Genomic DNA, 19,857 nt, shown 5'->3' on the forward strand with positions numbered 1-19,857 from the left:
TGCAAATGTTTAAAAAATGAGTTTTGTATATTAACTCCTTTATTAGTCCTAATAGTTTTTAAGTGAATATTCTTATTTATTTTTTATTTTTTGTTTTTTATTATGTTAGTCACCATACAGTACTTCATTAGTTTTTGATGTAGTGTTCCATGATTCATTGTTTGTGTATAACACCCAGTGCTCCATGTAATACGTGCCCTCCTTAATACCCATCACGGGGCTAACCCATTCCCCCCAACCCTCTCTCCTCTGAAACCCTCGGTTTGTTTCCCAGAGTCCATAGTCTCTCATAGTTTGTCTCCCTCTCTGATTTCACACCTTTCATTTTTCCCTACCTTCTCCTAATGTCCTCCGTGCTGTTCCTTATGTTCCACATATAAGTCAAATCATGTAATTGTCTTTCTCAGCTTGACTTATTTCACTTAGTATAAGCTCCTCCAGTTCCATCCATGTCGATGCAAATTGTGGGTATTCATCCTTTCTGATGGCTGAGTAATATTCCATTGTATATATTAACCACATCTTTATCCATTCATCTGTTGAAGGACATATTGGCTCCTTCCACAGTTTGGCTATTTTGGACATTGCTGCTATGAACATGGGGGTACATGTTCCCCTTCTTTTCACTACATCTGTATCTTTGGGGTAAATATCAATAGCCAGTAACTAAATTGAACCAGTGATCAAAGCCTCCCAAAAAACAAGGGTCCAGGGCCCAGGTAATCCTACCAAACAGTTAAAGAAGAAATAACACCTATTCTTTTGAAGCTGTTTTAAAAAATACAAACAGCAGGAAAACTTCCAGACTCATTCTATGAAGCCAGCATTACCTTGATCCCAAAACCAGGCAAAGACACCATCTAAAAGGAGAGTATAGGCCAGTCCCTGATGAATATGGATGCCAGAATTCTCAACAAGATCCTAGCCAGTAGGATCCAACAGTACATTAAAAGGATGACCCATCATGACCAGGTGGGATTTATCCCTGGGATGCAAGGGTGGTTCAGCATTTGCAAATCAATCATGTGATAGAACACATTAATAAGAGAAGAGATAAGAACGATGCAGTTCTCTCAATTGATGCAGAAAAAGCATTTGACAAAATGCAGCATCCTTCCTTGATTAAAACTCTTCAGAGTGTAGGGATAGAGGGAATATTCCTCAGTTTCATAAGAACCATCTGTGAAGAGCCCACAGTGAATATCATTGTCAGTGGGGAAAAAGCTTAGAGTCTTTCCCTTAAATCAGGAACACGGCAGTGATGCCCACTCTCGCCACAGTTGTTCAACATAGTACTTGAAGTCCTAGTAACAGCAATCAGACAACAAAAAGAAATAAAAGGTGTTCAAATTGGCAAAGAAGTCAAACTCTCTCTCTCTTCGCAGATGACCTGATGCTTTATGTGGAAAACCCAAAAGATTTCACTCCCAAATTATTAGAACTCATATAGCAATTCAGTAATGCAGCAGGATACAAAATCAATGCACAGAAATCTGTTGCTTTTCTATACACTAACAATGTAACTGTAGAAAGAATTTAAGTGGTTATTTAAAGGAGTTTCCATATACAGGATTATGTCGTTTGCATATCCAATGTGGATTACTTCTATTTCTTTTTCTTGCCCAGTTTCCAGGTTAGGACCTCTAGTACAGCGTTGAAGTGGCAAGAGCAAACATCCTTTTCTTGTTCTTAATCTTGGGGGAAAAGCATCTGTTCTTTCACCATTAGTATGGTGTTAGTTGTAGTTTTTTCATAATGCTGTTTATAAAGTTGAAGAAATTCCCTTCTATTTCCAGCTTTTTAAGTGTTTTTTTTTTTTAATCATGAATGGTGTTGGATATTGTTAAATGATTTCTCTCATCTTTTAAGTTGATCATACTGGTTTTTTAAAAATTCTACTGATTTAGTTCATTACCTTGAATGTCAGATGTTAAACCAACCTTGTATACTTGGGATAAATCCCACTTGGTTATGGTGTATAATTGTCTTTATATGTTCCTGGATTCTTTTTATTAGTATTTTGTTGAGTATTCGTGCATTCTTATTCATAAGATATAACTAGTTTTCAGCTTTGTTTTCTTTTAATATTTTTGTCTGGTTTTGATATGAGGCTAATATTGGCCTCATTTAATGAGTTCAAAATTTTCCTTTCCCTGTTTCTTTTTTTTTTTAAAGATTTTATTTATTTATTTGACAGCGAGAAATCACAAGTAGATGGAGAGGCAGGCACAGAGAGAGAGAGGGAAGCAGGCTCTCTGCTCGATCCCAGGATCCTGAGATCATGACCCGAGCCAAAGGCAGCGGCTTAACCCACTGAGCCACCCAGGCGCCCCCCTTTCCCTGTTTCTTGAAAGAGTTTGGGAAGAATTGGTATGAGTTCTTTAAATGTTTGCCAAAATTTAGCAGTGAAGCCATCTGGACCTGGGTTTTTCTTGTGGATAGTTTTTATCATCATCATCAACACTATTGTAAAATATACCTAACATGAAATTTAACATTTTCAGAGTGAAAAAGCAACCTACTGAATAGGAGAAAACATTTGCAAATCATGTATCTTGAGAGGGGTTAATATTCAGAGTACATAAAGAACTACTATAATTCAATAACAAATGGATGACCTGATTCAAAAAATGGGCAAAAGATTCAAATAGACATTTCTCTAAACGATAATATACAAATGATCTAGAGAAACATACAAATAAAAACCACAATGAGATATAACCTTACGTTATTAGAATGGCTACTGTCAAAATCTGTAAATAACACGTTGGTGATGATGTGGAGAATTTGGAACATTTGCACACTCTTGGTGGGATTATAAAATGATACAACCACTGTGGAAATCCTTATGGCAGTTCCTCAAAAAATTAAAACTAGAATTAAATGATCCAACAACACTATTTCTGGGTATATACTGAAAAGAATTGAAAGGATATATTTTTTAAAGATTTTATTTATTTATTAGAGAGAGCACACACACACAAGCAGGGGGAGCGGCAGGCAGAGCAGGCAGAGGGAGAAGCAGGCTCCCCACTGAGTAAGGAGCCCCATGCGGGACTCGATTCCCAGGACGCTGGGATCATGACCTGAGCTGAAGGCAGTGGCCCAACCAACTTATATCTTAAAACCACCCTTTCAGAGCCACCCAGGCATCCCTGAAAGGCTGGTTTTAAGATATTTGTATACTCATATTCATAGCCACATTATTCACAATAATGAAAAGGTAGAAAGAATCCAAGTGTATATTGGTGGATGAATGGATAAACAAAATGTGGTATATATACAGTGGAATATTTTTTAGCTCTTGAAGGAAATCCTGTCACATGCTACAACCCTGTCGATATTATGTTAAGTGAAATAAACCAGCACAAAAAAGGTGACTACTGTGTAAATTCATTTATTATTTCATTACTTCACTTATCTAAAGTAGTCAGATACACAGAGAAAGTAGAAGAGTGCTTACTGTGGGGAAGGGAAGAATGGGAAGTTGTTGTTTAGTGGGTATAGAGTTCCAGTTTGCAAGTATAAAAAGTTCTGGAGATCTGTCAACACAACTGAACTATATACTTAAAATGGCTAAGATGGTAAATTTTATGGTGGTGGGGATTTTTGTTGTTTTTGGGGTTTTTTGGGTTTTTTTTTAAGATTTTTAAATTTTATTTTATTTTATTTTATTTTTTTATTTGACAGAGATCACAAGTAGGCAGAGAGGCAGGCAGAGAGAGAGAGAGAGAGAGAGAGAGAGGAGGAAGCAGGCTCTCCATGGAGCAGACAGCCCGATGCGGGGCTCAATCCCAGGACCCTGAGATCATGACCTGAGCTGAAGGCTGAGGCTTTAACCACTGAGCCACCCAGGCGCCCGTTTTTTGTTTTTTAACCACAGTATAAGAAGTTACATAGCCAGCTGCTACTGGAGGTTAGGTAAAACAGGAGTTTTGCTTGTTTTGTTTTGCACCAGATCTTTCTGATTTCTCTGTCTTCTATTAAAAATACAAATTTTAAATAACTGGTAAGAGATATGGGACAAACTACAACTGTGTTTACTAGTCATTGGCAGAATAGCTGTTAGGTACTCATCAAAATTTTTTAATTTAATGTCCATTAATTTTATATATAAATCTCTCTTAGAGAGTAAAGAAATCATTACAGGAGTTTTAAGTTGTTTGTCCCATATTTCCTGTACAGATGGTTTGGTGTTTACAAATTCTTTTAATTTTTGTTTGTCCTGGAAGCTTTTTATCTCTCCCTTCTATTTGCAGTGATAGCCTAGCTGTATATAGTATTCTCAGCTCCATGTTTTTCTCATTTAGTGCTCTGAATATATCATGTCAGTTCTTTGTGGCCTGCCAGGTCTCTGTGGGTAATTCCACTGCCAATCTACTATTTTTACCATTGTATGTTACAGACTTTGTCGTGGACTCTCTTCTGGATTTTCTCTTTGTCACTAAGACTTGTAGGTTTTACTATTAGATAATGGTGTGTGGACCTATTCTTAATGATTTTGAGGGGGGTTCTCTGCACCTCCTGGATTTTGATGCTTGTTCCCTTTGCCATATTAGGGAAATTGTCTACAAAAATTCGCTCCAATATACCTTCTGTTTCCCTGTCTCTTTCTTCTGGAATCCCAATTATGCTAATGTTTGGCTTGCGGTATCACTTCTCTCTCGAATTCTCCCCTCGTAGTCCAGTAGTTGTTTGTCTCTCTTTTGCTCAGCTTTATTCTCTGTCATTTGGTCTTCTATATCATTAATTCTCTCTTCTCCCTCATTTATCCTAGCAGTGAGAACCTCCATTTTTGATTGCACCTCATTAATAGCTTTTTAAATTTTAGCTTGGTTAGATTTTAGTTCTTTTATTTCTCCAGAAAGGGCTTTTATTTCTCCAGATAGAGTTTCTCTAATATCTTCCATGCCTTTTTCAAGCCCAGCTAGCACCTTGAGAATCCTCATTCTGAACTCTAGATCTGACGTATTAGCAATCTCCGTATTGATTAGGTCCCTAGCCTTCAGTACTGCCTCTTGTTTTTTGTTTGTTTGTTTGTTTGTATTTTGTTGTTGTTGTTGTTGTTTTTGCGTTGTTTTGCCGCCTTGTCATTTTATCCAGATAAGAATATATGAAGGAGAGAATAAATTACTAAAAGGGTGGCAAAGACCCCAGAAAAAAAGTGTGTTAACCAAATCAGAAGAGACCCCAAATTGTGGGGAGGGGAGAAAGGGGTAAAAAGAAGTTCAAAAAAATTAAAAAAAAGAAAATATAGATATTAGACTGGGGATTAGAACAGAGCCACCCACTTAATTTTGGGAGTACTTTGGTCTCTTAGCAGAAACTACCTCGCAAAATTTTAAAGGAAGAAAAACGTGTGTGTGTGTATATATACACACACACACACATGCACACACACAAAAATAAGGGTAAACATGATGAAGGGATGGAATATGACTGTAAAGACGAACATTTTTAAAAAATTCTAAAAAAGAAGTTGATAAGTTGGTTGGGAAAAGAAAGAAAAAGAAAGTGGAGAGAATTTTCTCTAGCTGGAGATTAGAACAAAGCCCTGTGCTAGAATTAGGGTATATTTTGATCTATTAGAAGAAGTTGTATCCCAAAATTTTTTAGAAGGAAAACCCTATGTTTATACAAAAAATAAAGTTAGATATAATCATGGATAAAATATGACTATAAAGATGAAGTCTCAAAAAGATAATTTTAATGAAAGGTATTGTTAAGATAAACTAGTTAAGATGTAAAAGAGGAAAGAGTAAAAGTTAAAAGAAATTAGAATAAGAAAAAAATAAAATTAAAACAATTAATTAGCTTTGCAAGACTAAAGAATCATGGGGAGAAAGCCATGAATTCCATGCTTTGCTTTCTCCTCCTCTGTAATTCTACTGTTCTCCTTGATAAGTGAGTTTGGTCTTGGCTGCATTTCTTGCTGATCTTCTGTGGGAGGGGCCCTGTTGTAGTGATTTTCAAGTGTCTTTGCTGGAGGCGGAATTGCATTGCGCTTGCCAGGGGCCTGGTTAATTAATCTGCTCGGGTTTGCTCCCGGGAGCTTTTGTTCCCTGAATGCTTTCTGTAGAATTCTGGAGGACGGAAGTTAAAATGGTGGCCTCCTAGTCTCTGGCCCGGAGGAGCAGAGGGCTCAGGGCCCCAGTTCTCAGTGTGCCCTCGGAGACAAGCGCTCAGTCACTCCCATCTCCCTGGCCTCCGGCTGTGTGCTGAACTCACCCAGCCTGTGACCAAGTGTCTCTGTCTCTGGCACACAGCCCCACCTGGAGTCTCCAAACCCAGCAGATCACTGTCACTCTTCCAGGGAGGTCTCCCCAGATCTGCCACTTGTGGGGCCCCTGCTCAAAGAGCAGTGGTCTCACTGTGCCACGGATCACTGTTTAAGGTAACCCTGAGATGAGAGCTCACTCCTTGGCTCTGTCTCTGTAGCTGGCTTCCTTGCTGTAATACCTGGGAACTCTGTGATACTCAGACACCTATGATCCTTTGGTGACCCTGCAGAACTTGAAACTATGCTGTCCCCGCAAGGGCTCCACCCCCTCTTCGCCTATGGAGCGATGTCCCTCAGTGGAGAAGACTTTTTTTTTTATTGTTTAGCATTTTTTTAAATTTTTAATTTTTTATAAACATGTATTTTTATCCCCAGGGGTACAGGTCTGTGAATCACCAAGTTTACACACTTCACAGCACTCACCAAAGCACATACCCTCCCCAATGTCCATAACCCCACCCTCCTTCTCCCAACCCCCCTCCCCCCAGCAACCCTCAGATTGTTTTGTGAGATTAAGAGTCACTTATGGTTTGTCTCCCTGAGAAGACTTTTAAAAGTTCAGATTTTGTGGTCTGTTGCTCCGCCTCTTGCCTGTCCGCCCTTCCTCTCCCCCGCCACCCCGCAGTCTATCTTCCTTCACTTTGGATTCACTTCTCTGCAGATCCTACCTTTCAGAACGCAGGCAATTTTCTGTTTCTAGAATTGCTGCTCTTCTTTTCTTCATTCCCCTGTTGGATTTGTAGGTGTTCAGAATGGTTTGAGAAACTATATAGCTGATCTCCTGCTACCTGATATCATTTCAGCCTGCTACTCTTCCACCATCTTGACTCTTCCCCCTATATCTTTTGTAGTGTAGTTTGAGATTAGGGAGCATGATATCACCAGCTTTGTTCTTTCTCAAGATTGCTTTGACTTTTAAGTGTCTTTTATGGTTCTGTACAAATTTTAGGATTCTTTGTTCTAGTCTGTGAAAAAATATATTGTGATCTCTTCTTTTTTGTCTGATGGTGGTACCTTGAGTACTCTTGGAATATAATGCTATTGTTTTTAATTTTAATTTTCTAATTCTGTTGATAATATTGATAATTTTTTCTCTTATATTCATTTTAAATATAATAACTTTTTGGGGAGCCTGGGTAGCTCAGTGGGTTAAAGCCTCTGCATTTGGCTCAAGGGTCATGATCGCAGGGTCCTGGGGTCGAGCCCCACATCGTGCTCTCTGCTCAACGGGGAGCCTGCTTCCCTTTCTCTCTCTCTGCCTGCCTTTCTGTCTGCTTGTGATCTTTGTCAAATAAATAAATAAAATCTTTAAAAAAATAAATATAATAACTTTTTAGGTAATAAAACCCCAATAACATCCTGTGTAAATTTTAGGCAGGTGGTGTCTTTATTTTTATACAGGTGCATTGGTTGCTTAGGTTGCTATAGTAATGAAAAGGAGCATTTGCTCTTTAGTTAATATAATATGACACACTTTGTCATTGGTTTACTGAGATGTTTACCTAGTAAAAAAGGTAGAATTCCTCTTTTTCCCCAATCAAAATCTTACATGGAATATTAGTACATTGGGCCTGGGTTGCTAAAAAAGTGAAGAGATCTCTCCTCCTTTCCTAACTGGGGTTAAGAGTCACCACTAAGCCACTGCCTCATTAGCAAACCTTAAATTAGCTGTTTACAGAACTCATAATGTATTCCAGGGTTCATTTCATTTTATAAATATAAGGTACCTACCATGTGCAAGGCACAATCTAGATGCTGAGGAAAAAGATGCTAACAAAAAAGAACAGGTCCCTAACCTCCCAGAGGCTATACTTTTGTTAGGGAAGACCAATAAGAAACAAACAGGAAATGTATAGTTTAAAAATGCAATGGAGAAATAAAGAAATTCTTTAAAGGTGATGGGGAGTTCTGGGGGAAAATATGTAAATTGGTCAGGCAAGGCTTTATTGATGTCCCTCACAGAACTGGAGATGTAATAGGTCCATAGTAAATATTTGCTGATCTGGCAGGGTATCACATTGTTCGTACCTGGGTATTCTTTAGTTATTTTCCATAGAGAATCATGCTCTGGTGATGCATTTTTTTATGTGCCCCTTAATGTTTCAGTGCTAGGTATATACTGGCAGTTTTTAATCTTTGTCACTACTCCCTTCTTTGTTTCTGAGTCCCCTCCTTATTGATATGTCTTTAACATAATGTTCTGGTAGTGCTTCATTATCTGAAAGACAAAGTACCAGAAAAGTTATATCATTTTATTTTACTATCATGAATAAATGGAAAATGCCCATTTTACTCTATACTTATAGTACTGTAATTACATTTTCCCCATCTTTAATGGGTAAAAACAATGGTCATTTTTTTAGTTTTTATTTTCTTACCACTGGCAAGATGAAATATTTTTCCATACGGTTGTTAGTTTATATTTAATTTAATAAATTATCTTCAACAAACATTTGTTTTAATAATCAGTTCAGTTTATCACCACCACCATTACTACTACTACTACTACTACTACTACTACTACTACTACTACTACTGTGTACTGGACACTGAGCTAGGTTCAAAGAGTATTACAGGAAATCATTTTATAGAGATGATCAAATATAAATGTGCCCTAGTAGAGACAGATACAATTTGATGTGGGATCCTGGGTGATATATTAAGTACTCAGTGAGCTTAATTACTATGTGACAGGCACTGTTCTAAGGGGCTTTTTTCTTATATCAGCTCATTTTAAAAACCTGGGATTTTTAGAAACAATCCATTTTGGTGACTGACCTCTGCTGACTTTTTCACTTTTTAAGTGTTGGATTCACAGAAGTAGTGTGTAGATTATTCTTTTGTATTATCAGAGAAAGGTGAGTATGTTGAAATACTTTAAAAATATTAACATCGTATTTTATTTATGATTAGCAAATTAGCTTTAATAATTATCCTGTTTGGGTAAACAGTTAATGGAAATGTGACTCCAGACTCTTTTTTATCCAGCCATCTGTCTCAAATTCTTTTTTCCTTAGCTGTGTGTATGCTTTTTTTTCAATTGAAAGAAATAAAAATCACGAATAAATAAATAGACTTTCTTACCAATTGTCAAATTTTCAGCAAGGATATTCTGTGTTTTCAGTATAAGTAAAGATATGGGTAAGTAAGAAACATGGTGAAAAGAACCTTTTAAGGGAGGTACTAAATTTAAGTAAAAAGTTTGCTGAAAGATCTAAATCTCAGTTTTATGAACTTGTTTTTATGTTAAGATTCTTTGATGTGACTCTGGAGGGGAAAAAGTAGTATTACTTTTATAATTTTACAATTGTAAATGTTTTATGTTTACAATTTACAATGTTTACAATTAAAAGAACTGGGATGGAAATTATGTCATAAAATAGAAAAATGTCTTTAGTACTTAATTTGGTATTTTAGTTTTAATGTGTAAGTCTTGGGTAAATTTTCATCTCACTGTCCAAAAGTTGATCAGTATCAACTTGTTAATAAGGGAGGAAACCTGGCCATTTACAGATTTAATTAAAAGTAAGCTTCATGAACATAATTCAGTTTAACCATATTCTTTTGACAGTTTTAAAGGTTTCTAATCAAGGAAATCTTTTATGAAATTCACATATAGATGAAATACTTTTTCAAAGTACCTCTGCTATTCAGTATCTGTTAGAAATAAATCTGTGGGAATTTATTTGTTAATATAGTGAATTACAACTTGATTAAAAAAATTTAGGGGCACCTGGGTGGCTCAGTGGGTTAAAGCCTCTGCCTTTGGCTTAGGTCATGATCCCAGGGTGCTAGGATCGAGCCCCACATCGGTCTCTCTGCTCAGCAGGGAGCCTGCTTCCTCCTCTCTCTCCCTGCCTGCCTGACTACTTGTAATCTCTGTCTATCAAATAAATAATAATAATAAAAATTTTAAAAATTTGTATTTCACTATGCTATTAAAATATATATAACCAGATCTTAAATGGTGAGCAGGGAAGATCTATTATTACTGGCAGAACAATATATATCAGATATCTCTTTTCTTTTCTTACTAAATTTTCAGGTGAAGGGAAGTGGCTGCGAAACATTGACTATTACCGTTTAGATGGTTCTACTACTGCACAATCAAGGAAAAAATGGGCTGAAGAATTTAATGATGAAACTAATGTGAGGTAGGAAACATTTTTTGTTTGTACAGAGAGGTTTTTGTTTTGTTTTGTTTTTGTTTTTGTACAGAGAATTTTTTAAAAACAATTTTAAATCTGGGATGCCTGGGTGGCTCAGTCGCTTAAGTGGCCAGCTCTTGATTTCAGCTCAGGATATGATCTCAGGGTCATGAGATGAAACCCCTTATTGGGTTCTATGCTCAGCTCAGAGTCTGCTCATCCCTCCGCGGCCCTCCCACCCCCTGCTCATCCTCTGTTGCACTTGCACTCTCTTTCTTTCAAGTAAATAAAATCCATTTTTTAAAAAATCCAAAAACTTTTTAAAAATCTACAAACAGTTGGGGCATCTGGGTTGTTCAGTGTGTTAAGCCTCTGCCTTTGGCTCAGGTTGTGGTTTCAGGGTCCTGGGATTGAGCCCCGCATCGGGCTCTCTGCTTAGTGGAGAGCCTGCTTCCCCCACTCCTTTCTGCCTGCCTCTCTGCCTACTTGTGATCTCTCTCTTTGTGTCAAATAAATAAATAAAATCTTCAAAAAAATCTACAAATAGTTAAGTTCACTTGTTATAGTATATATTTCTACAATTTTTGACAAATACAAGATAGAGTCAAGATATAAAATGTTTTCATTACCTCTCAAGAAATTAACTCATGGAATTATAGAGTTAGATTAGAGCTTTTTGAGTCTTACTTCTTTCATATAGCAAAATATTTGAGATTTATCCATTTTATTGCATATGTCAATAGTTTGTCTATTGTTGAGTAGTATTCCATTATATGGATGTATTACAGTTTGTTTAGGCATCTCCACTTGAAAGAGTTGTTCCCAGGTTTGGGAGTTAAAATTGGAGGTGCTCTCATGTGTAAATTCTCGTGTGACCCATTGATATTTCTAGGAGTGCAATTGCTGGGTTGTATGATAAGTTTGTGTTTAGCTTTGTAGAAACTGCCACATAGTTTTCCAAAGTAGTTGTACAATTTTGCATTCCCATCAGCAGTGTATGAGAGTTCCGGTTGCCCTGCATCCCTGTCAGCACTTGGTATTGTTGTGTTTGTTTGTTTGTTTGTTTTAATTATTTCACCAATTCTGATATGTAATGGTATTTCATGTGACTTTAGTTTGCCTTTCCCTAATAATTGGTACAAAGCATCTTTTCATGTACATATTGACCATTTTTATATCATCTTTGGTGACAAATCTGATAGAAGCTTTAAAGTTAAAGTATTCTTCATCTTTTTATCTTCTGCAGAGATTTGAGTCATATATTTTAAACCACTGTAGATATGAGGTGTGTTGTATATGTGTTGTTGTTGCTGGTTTTACCTGTTAGCAATTAACAGACTTGAACTGCATTTGAAAGACAAAAATTAATATGTATACATATGTAGAAACATATGCACACATATCCATACATGTGTGAAAGCATGATCTTTCAGAAAATGTTGAAGATGGGCTTAGTTTAATGACAAGGCCAGAGTATGCCTTAGTCAATGTTTTAAAGCATAAAAGATACTATACTGTGTATGTAAAACATGTTTTATTTCTAGCAGAGTCCTGAGCTGCACCTAGGGTTAAGGCTAGAGAAATTCCAGTTAGAAGAATATATTCAGTTACCTTATAGAATATCTTAAATAGAATAATTGAAATATATATATTTAAAATCCATACACTCTGGGAGATCCTAAAAAGGAATGGTTGAGTACAGTAAAGTTATAAAAACATATTATTAAATAACTATTAACAGAGTAAGTTCATTTTTGTATTTTGTTTGCCATGTTCCTAAAAATTTACTGTTTCTGCATGAGTGTGAAGTAATTGTATTTTGTAACCCTCATCTAGTTTGTCAAACAAACTAAACCTTCCACTTGTTCAGTTTCCCAAATTTGTAAATATAACAGTAGCATGTGATTTTCCCATAACATTAGTATTTGATGACCAATGGGGAACAACATTGAAATTTGGATGCTGTGCTGTCATTTTGGTGAAACACTAGCCAATTAAATCCCCTAAACATAGACTAAAAAGTATCTGATTCAGATTCATCTTCTCATTTTCCCTCTTTCCCTCTCCTTCCTCCCATTTTATGTGTGTGTGTGTGTGTGTATATGTATGTATTTGATGGGTTACTGTTGAGTAGCTAAACCTGTTGAGATTAAATCCATAAATTTTAGAGATTGTATTTGTCTATCTATATTTTGTTTTCTCATGACTCAGTAATTGTCAGGAAATAGAATAAATGTTTTTATGGTAAAGCAGTTGAAAAGACACATTAAGGTAAACTTTAAAGATAATGACCATTTCTAATGTTGTATTGTGAGACCAGGAAGTTTTTTTTTCAACAGCCTTAGTCCCTGGTTAGCTTTAATATTGTTTTTTTTTTAAACTTTTTATTTAAAAATAATTATAGATTCACAGGAACTTGTAAAGATAGTACAAAGAGGTCCTGTGAACACTTCATGTAATTTTCCTTTATATACCTATAATTTCAAAACCAAGAAATTGACACTAGTTCAAAGTATATAGCTTTTTTTTTTTTATCTCACAGGTATAAGATGTTTTAATTATACTCCTTGGTAATACACAGTTGAAAAATTCTAAATGATACAAGAAATATAATTCAAATGATAAATTGAATTATAGTATTATTAACAAATGTTACTGAATATTAAATTTAGGAGTGTATATCTTTCTGTTTCATAAGGACAGTAAAACAATGAATATTCTCTATATATACACAACACATGTGAATATACACTTTTGTGTATATGTATGTGTGAGTGTATATATGTACATATATTCTTATCTTAAACATAAGATTGTTTTTTTAATTTCTTTTCAGCATAACAGTATTCATTGTTTTTTACTTTTTTTAACACATATGTAGAGACTCCTGTAACAACCCTGAAATCAGGTACATAAATATTCTGTCATCACAGAGATTGCTCTCCTAACTCCTGGCAATAAAATTTGTTTTATTGTTTATACATCAAGACTGATATAAATGCTATCATACTATATGTGATCTTTTGAGCTCTTTTTTTTTATTCAGCATTATACACTTTAGTTCCATCCAAATTGTCCTGTGTATCAATAGTTCATTCCTTTTTTTTTTTTAAAGTAGTATTCCATGGTGTGGATATACAGTTTTGTTTAAGACAAACTGTACATCTATTGCAGGACATTTTGGTTGTTTCCAGGTTTGACTATTACAAATAAAGCTGCTGCTGGGGGGAAGCGTCCAGGTGGCTTGGTCAGTTAAGCATCCAGCTCTTGATTTCAGCTCAGGTCATGATCTCAGGGTCCTAGGATCAAGCCCCACAGTGGGCTCCTGCCTCAGCAGAAAGTCTGCTTATCCTCCTCTCCTCATGTCCCTCCCCTGCCTGCTTGCTTGCTTGGTCTCTCAAATAAATAAATCTTAAAAAAAAAAAAAAGCTGCTGTGAATGTTGTGTACAGGTTTAGTGTAGACCTACAATTTCACTTCTCTAGTATAAATGCCCTGGAGTATAATACCTAGGTTGCCTGGTAAGCGACTGGTGTTTTAACTTCCGAGCTGTTTTCCAGAATGGCTGAACTTTTTTTTTTTTTTGCAGTGCCGCCTATAAAGTGTGAAAGGTCAACTTTTTCTGCATCCTCGCCAGCATTTGGTGTTAGCACTATTTTTTATTTTGGATGTTCTGATGGGTGTGTAGTGGTAACTCATTCTGTCTTAAATTTGTTATTTCCCTGATGTCTGGTTATGTTGAACAGTCTTCCCATATGTTTATCTGCTATCTGTAAATCCTCTTTAGTGAAACGTTTCAGTCTTTTTGCCCATTTTGTTAAGTTTTGGAAATTCTTTATGTGATTTAGATATGAAGCATTTGTCACGTATGTGGTTTGCCAGTATTTTCTGCCAGTCTACAGCATGTCTTTTCATCCCCTTCACAAGGTTGTTCACAGAGCAAAATGTTTTAGTTTCAATGAAGTCTAGTTTGTTAATTTTAGATATCATGTTTTTGGTGTCAAATCTGTGAATTCTTCCACAAGCCCTAGCTCATACAGATTTTCTCCTTTGCTTTAGTTTTATAGTTTTACATTTTACATTTTGTATTTTATGTTTAAGTCTGAAATGCATTTTGAGGTAATTTTTGTATAAAATGTGAGGTTTGGGTCAAGTTCACTTTTTTCTTTTTCTTGTTTTTTACTTACAGATATCCATTTGCTCTAGCATCATTTGTTTAAAAAAAAAAAGCCATCCTTCCTCCACCAAATTGCTCTTGCACTTCTGTGAAAAATCAGTTTATTTCTTGGTTCACTATTCTGTTATATTGGTCTGTATGTCTGTCCTTCTGTCGTTGCCACATATTCTTGAATATTTTAGCTGTTAGAGTAAGCTTTAATGACAGGTTGAATGATATCTCCTACTTTATAATGCTTTTTCCAAATTGTTTTAGCTAGCCTATTATCTGTGCTTTCATATATAGATTTTAGAATCTTCATATATCTACAAATATCTTGCAAGGCTTGTAATAGGAATTGCATTAAATGTCCACCACTTGGGAAGAACTAATACTTTTACTATATTGAGCCTCCTGTGAACATATTTTTTTCTATTTATATGGATTTTTTCTTTCATCAGTGTTGATAGTTTTCAGTAATAAGTCCTATATTTATTTTGTTATGTTTACACCTAGATATTTTATTTTTCTGAATGACTATATATGATATCATATTTTTAATTTTTTTAAAAGATTTTATTCATTTATTTGACAGACAGAGACCACCAGTAGGCAGAGAGAGGAAGGGAAGCAGGCTTCCCGCTGAGCAGAGAGTCTGATGCGGGACTTGATTCCAGGACCCTGGGATCATGACCTGAGCTGAGGCAGAGGCTTTAACCCACTGAGCCACCCAGGCGCCCCTCATATTTTTAACTTTTAATTTTAACTGTATATGATGTCATATTTTTAATTTTTCTGAATGATTGTTTATTATATCATATTCTTAATATTTAATTTTGCATGTTCATTGCTAGTGTGAAGAGATGGAATTGACTTTTGTGTTGATCTTGTTACCTGTGATCTTGCTGAACTCATTTGTTCTAGGAGCTTATTTCATAGATTCTCTCAGATTTTACTAGACCGTTATGTCATCTGCAAGTAAGGATAGTTTTACTCTTTCTACCTTTCTGATCTTTATGCTGGCATTTATTTCCCTTTCTTGCCATATTGCACTGGCCACATTTAATATGTTACGTAGCAATGAGAGTGAACATTCTTGCATTATTGCTATTAAGAGCATTCTGTGTTAACTATGCTGTTAGCTATATAATTTTTTAGATATTCTTTATCAATTGTAGGAAGTTCCCTTCTGTTCCTTGTTTGATGAGAGTTTTTATTTGAATGGGTATTTAATTTTGTTAGATGCTTTTTCTGTCTTATTTAATATTAATAAGTTTTCTTTCTTAGCCTGTTACATGCTATATTATGTAGATTGATTTTCAAATATTGAACCAGCCTTGCATCCCTGGAATAAACCCCATTTGGTCATGGTGTATAATTCTTTTTGTATATTAAGAATAAAATTGAGAATGCTCTGTTGAGGGATATTTATGAGATAATTGGTTTGTATCCATTTTTTTGTATTGTCTTTTTCTGATTTTGATGTCAGGATAGAGTTGACCTCATAAAATGAATTGAATTTTCTAAAAGAAATGTAGAATTTGTGTTGATTAATCTTAAATTTTTGGTAGAATTTGCCAGTGAAACTTTGTAGCTTTGAAATTTTTGAAGAGCTTTTAAATCACTAATTCAGTTTCCTTAATAGTTATAGGATCATTCAAATTATTTCATATTGAATGAGTTCTGGTAGTTTGTGCCTTTTGAGGAATTGGTTCATTTCAACTGAATTTCAAATTTATGTATAGAATTGTTCATAACATTCCCTTATTGCTGTTCTCATATCTGCAGGGTCTGTGGTAATAGCCTTTCTTTCATTCATGCCATTGGTAATTTGTGTATTTGCATTTTTGACAAAATTTTGCTGGAGCTTTATCATTTTATTTATTTTCTCTACTTTTTTTATGTTTTCAGTTTCATCTTGCTTTCACTTTATTTTGCTCATTTTTTCTTGACTTCCTTGAGGTAGATCTTTGGATTACTAATTTAAGACTTTTCCTTTTTTCTAACATAAGTATTTAATACTATAAATTTCCCTCTCACCACTGCTTTAGCTGGGTCATATAAATTTTGACATGTTATATTTTCATTTCCATTCAGTTTAGTGTTATTTTTTTCCTTGTTATTTTTTCCTTTTTGACTCATAGCTAGAAAGTATCTTTAATTTCCAAATATTTGGAGATTTGCATTATTTTGCTGTTATTCTAGTCTGATTCAGTTCTGTGCAGAGAATGTTTTCTTGGGATTTCAGGTCCTTTAAATTTGTTGTTTTGTTATATGGCTGAAGATAGGGTCTATCTTGGTATATTGTATATTAGCCCTTGAAAGAATGTATATTTTGCTGTTGTTGGGTGTTGTGTTCTATAAATTGGGACCATACCTTCTTTGATGGGGTTATGTTCTTCTTTATCCTTGCTAATTTTTGTCTAGTTGGGTTATTGATTTTTGAGAGAGGAAGGTTGAAGCCTCCAACTATAATTGTGTATTTGTTTCTCCTTTCAGTTTTGTGTCTTGTATTTTCAGTTTGTTGTTTGGTGTATACACATTCAGGGTTGCTATGTCCCTGTCTATCCTTTGTTAAGTTTTTTGCTCTGAAACCTACTTTCTCTCTTACTAATAAAGCCACTCCTACTTTATTTTGATTGTCATTTATATGGTATATCCTTTTTCATCCTTTTACTTTCAACCTACCTATTTCATTATATTTGAAGTGAGCTTCTTGTAGACAGCATATGGTTGGGTCATTTTTTTTTTTTACCCATTCTGTGGGTCTCTTTTAAATGGTGTATATAGACCATTTAATTTTTTTAATTGAAGTATAATTGATGTATAACATTACATTAGTTTCAGGTGTATAACTATTTTCATTTAATGTAGGGTTTCAATCTGCCATTTTATTTTTTGTTCAATTTGCTCTCTTTCTTTTTTTCTGAAATCTTTTTTTTTAAGATTTTATTTATTATTTATTGGACAGACAGAGATCACAAGTAGGCAGAGAGGCAAGCAGAGAGAGAGGAGGAAGCAGGCTCCCTGCTGAGCAGAGAGCCCGATGCGGGGCTCTATCCCAGGACCCTGGGATCATGACCCAAGCTGAAGGCAGAGGCTTTAACCCACTGAGCCACCCAGGCGCCCCTTTTTTTCTGAAATCTTATTCTGCCCTTTTTGTGGATTACTTTTACCTTTTATGAAATTATATTTTTATTCATCTGTAGCATTTTGTCTTTCTACAACTTTCATAGTTGTTGCTGTAAGTATTATATGGATATAATTTAATATAGTCAACTGATGTTATCAGTTTACCATTTTGATTGAAGTGTAGCAACCTTATGCTCTTATATCTCTTTTCCTTCCCCATTTATAATGTAATTGTTTTAAGTGAGTATTTTTCTCTACATAAATGGATTACCAGATGGTATAATAATTTTTTCTTGAACTATTAAACATAATTTAGAAAAAAATTGAAGAAATATCTTCCTTATTCACTCATTTCTTTTGTACTTTATATTGCTTCCTCCAAATGTTTCAGTATTTCTTCTTTTATCATTTCTATTCTTTTTTAGAGAAATTGCTTTAGTCATATTTTTAGGGCAGGTCTGCTAGCAACAGATTTTCTGAGTACCTTCATATGAGAATTTCTTGATTTTCCCTTCATTTTTGAAGAGTATTTTAGGTGGATATAGAATTATGGGTTGGCAGTTTTTTCAGTACTTGAAAAATGTCATACCACTTGCTTCAGGATTTCATAATTTCTTATGAAAAACGTGCCTTTATTATTGAGTTTGGCTTATTATTGAGTTTATTGAATTTCACATATAAGTGATACCATGCAGTATTTATCTTTCTCACTTAGCATTATGTGCTCAAGGTATATTCATGTTGCCACATATAGCAGAATGTCCTTTTATCTCATGGCTGAATACCATCTCATTGTATATATATACCCCACATCTTTTTTTATCCTTTCATCTGTTCATGGGCCCTTAGGTTGTTTTCATATCTTGACTATTGTGGATAATGCTGCAGTAAACATGGGAGGGCATATATATCTTTGACATATTATTTTCATTTCTTTTATTTAAATTCACAGAAGTGAAATTGCTAGATCATATTGTAGATATATTTTTAATATTTTGAGGGACCTCCATATTGTTTTTTCATAGTGGCTAAACCAACAAATGAATGTAGACTATAGTATTTTATTATACTCATTAAGAATCCTAAGAGACTAGAAATTATTCCAACAAGTAAAAAGAAATAATAATTATTTAACATGATGGAGGTGCTAATTGTTGCTACAGTGGCAATCATATTATGGTATATAAATTTATCAAACTAACATGTTATAGGCCTTAATTTTATACAATATTTCATGTTAAATATATCTTAATTTTTATTTTTTTCAAAGAAATTAATTTTTATTTGAAAGGAGACTACTTTTCCTCACATGTATCTTCTAAGGACTCTATACTATACAATAATTGCCTGCTTAACCATTGTCCCTCTACAAAAATTTCTAACAGCAAAGTATACAATTGCTCTAAGTAATAAATAATAGTTGTCCTTCACTGATTAAGAGAATACTTAAATTTCAATAAATTCAACAAAAATCACACTTTAAGTCTTCACAGATGTAATTTAAATACAACATGTTTTATAGGAGTCCACAAGCTTTTTAAATCTCTTTAAAAAATGACATAATTTTTAGGGTTCAAAAATTTCATTTTTCAAAAGAAATGAACAAGTGTTTTCCTTTATAGCTTCAAACTTTCTACACTGAACTATATGACTGCTCCATGCCACACCAGACAAACTTGACATGACTGAACTACTTGATGTGTTACTACCTTCCCCAAAAGAAAGTTAAAAAAGGAGTTCTTCATAAATGGAGGACTCTAGTACTAATGTCTAAGACAATACCTAACACAAAAGAAGCTTTAAAAAGATCATTTCTTTCCTCATTTGATTAGCCAGGAGTTAATTTTCCTGAAAAAGCAAGGGAAAGCAAAAAAGAAAAGAAAAGGAAAAAAAGAAAGAAAAAGAAAAAAAGGAAAAAAATCGTTCACAAAGTGTAATACTGGGAGTTCCTTTTTTTACTTAAGATGTTTAACTACTCAAAATAAAATTACATCTTTTTTTTTTTTAATTTTTTATTTTTTATAAACATATATTTTTTATCCCCAGGGGTACAGGTCTGTGAATCACCAGGTTTACACACTTCCCAGCACTCACCAAATCAAATACCCTCCCCAAAGTCCATAATCCCACCCCCTTCTCCCA

At 34.6% G+C, this 19,857-nt stretch overlaps 1 protein-coding gene across 4 annotated transcripts in view; it reads left to right on the forward strand.

The window, feature by feature from the left end:
- ATRX (ATRX chromatin remodeler) overlaps window positions 1-19,857 on the forward strand; it is a 301,682-nt gene that overhangs the window by 239,707 nt on the left and 42,118 nt on the right. For all 4 annotated transcript variants that reach the window (XM_059385663.1, XM_059385664.1, XM_059385665.1 and 1 more), the window contains one exon: window positions 10,326-10,434. In XM_059385663.1, the coding sequence (XP_059241646.1) occupies window positions 10,326-10,434 (109 nt within the window). The remainder of the gene's footprint in view (window positions 1-10,325; window positions 10,435-19,857) is intronic.

The sequence above is a fragment of the Mustela nigripes genome, chromosome X (genome assembly GCF_022355385.1).
Source record: "Mustela nigripes isolate SB6536 chromosome X, MUSNIG.SB6536, whole genome shotgun sequence".
Classification (NCBI taxonomy): Eukaryota; Metazoa; Chordata; class Mammalia; order Carnivora; family Mustelidae; genus Mustela; species Mustela nigripes.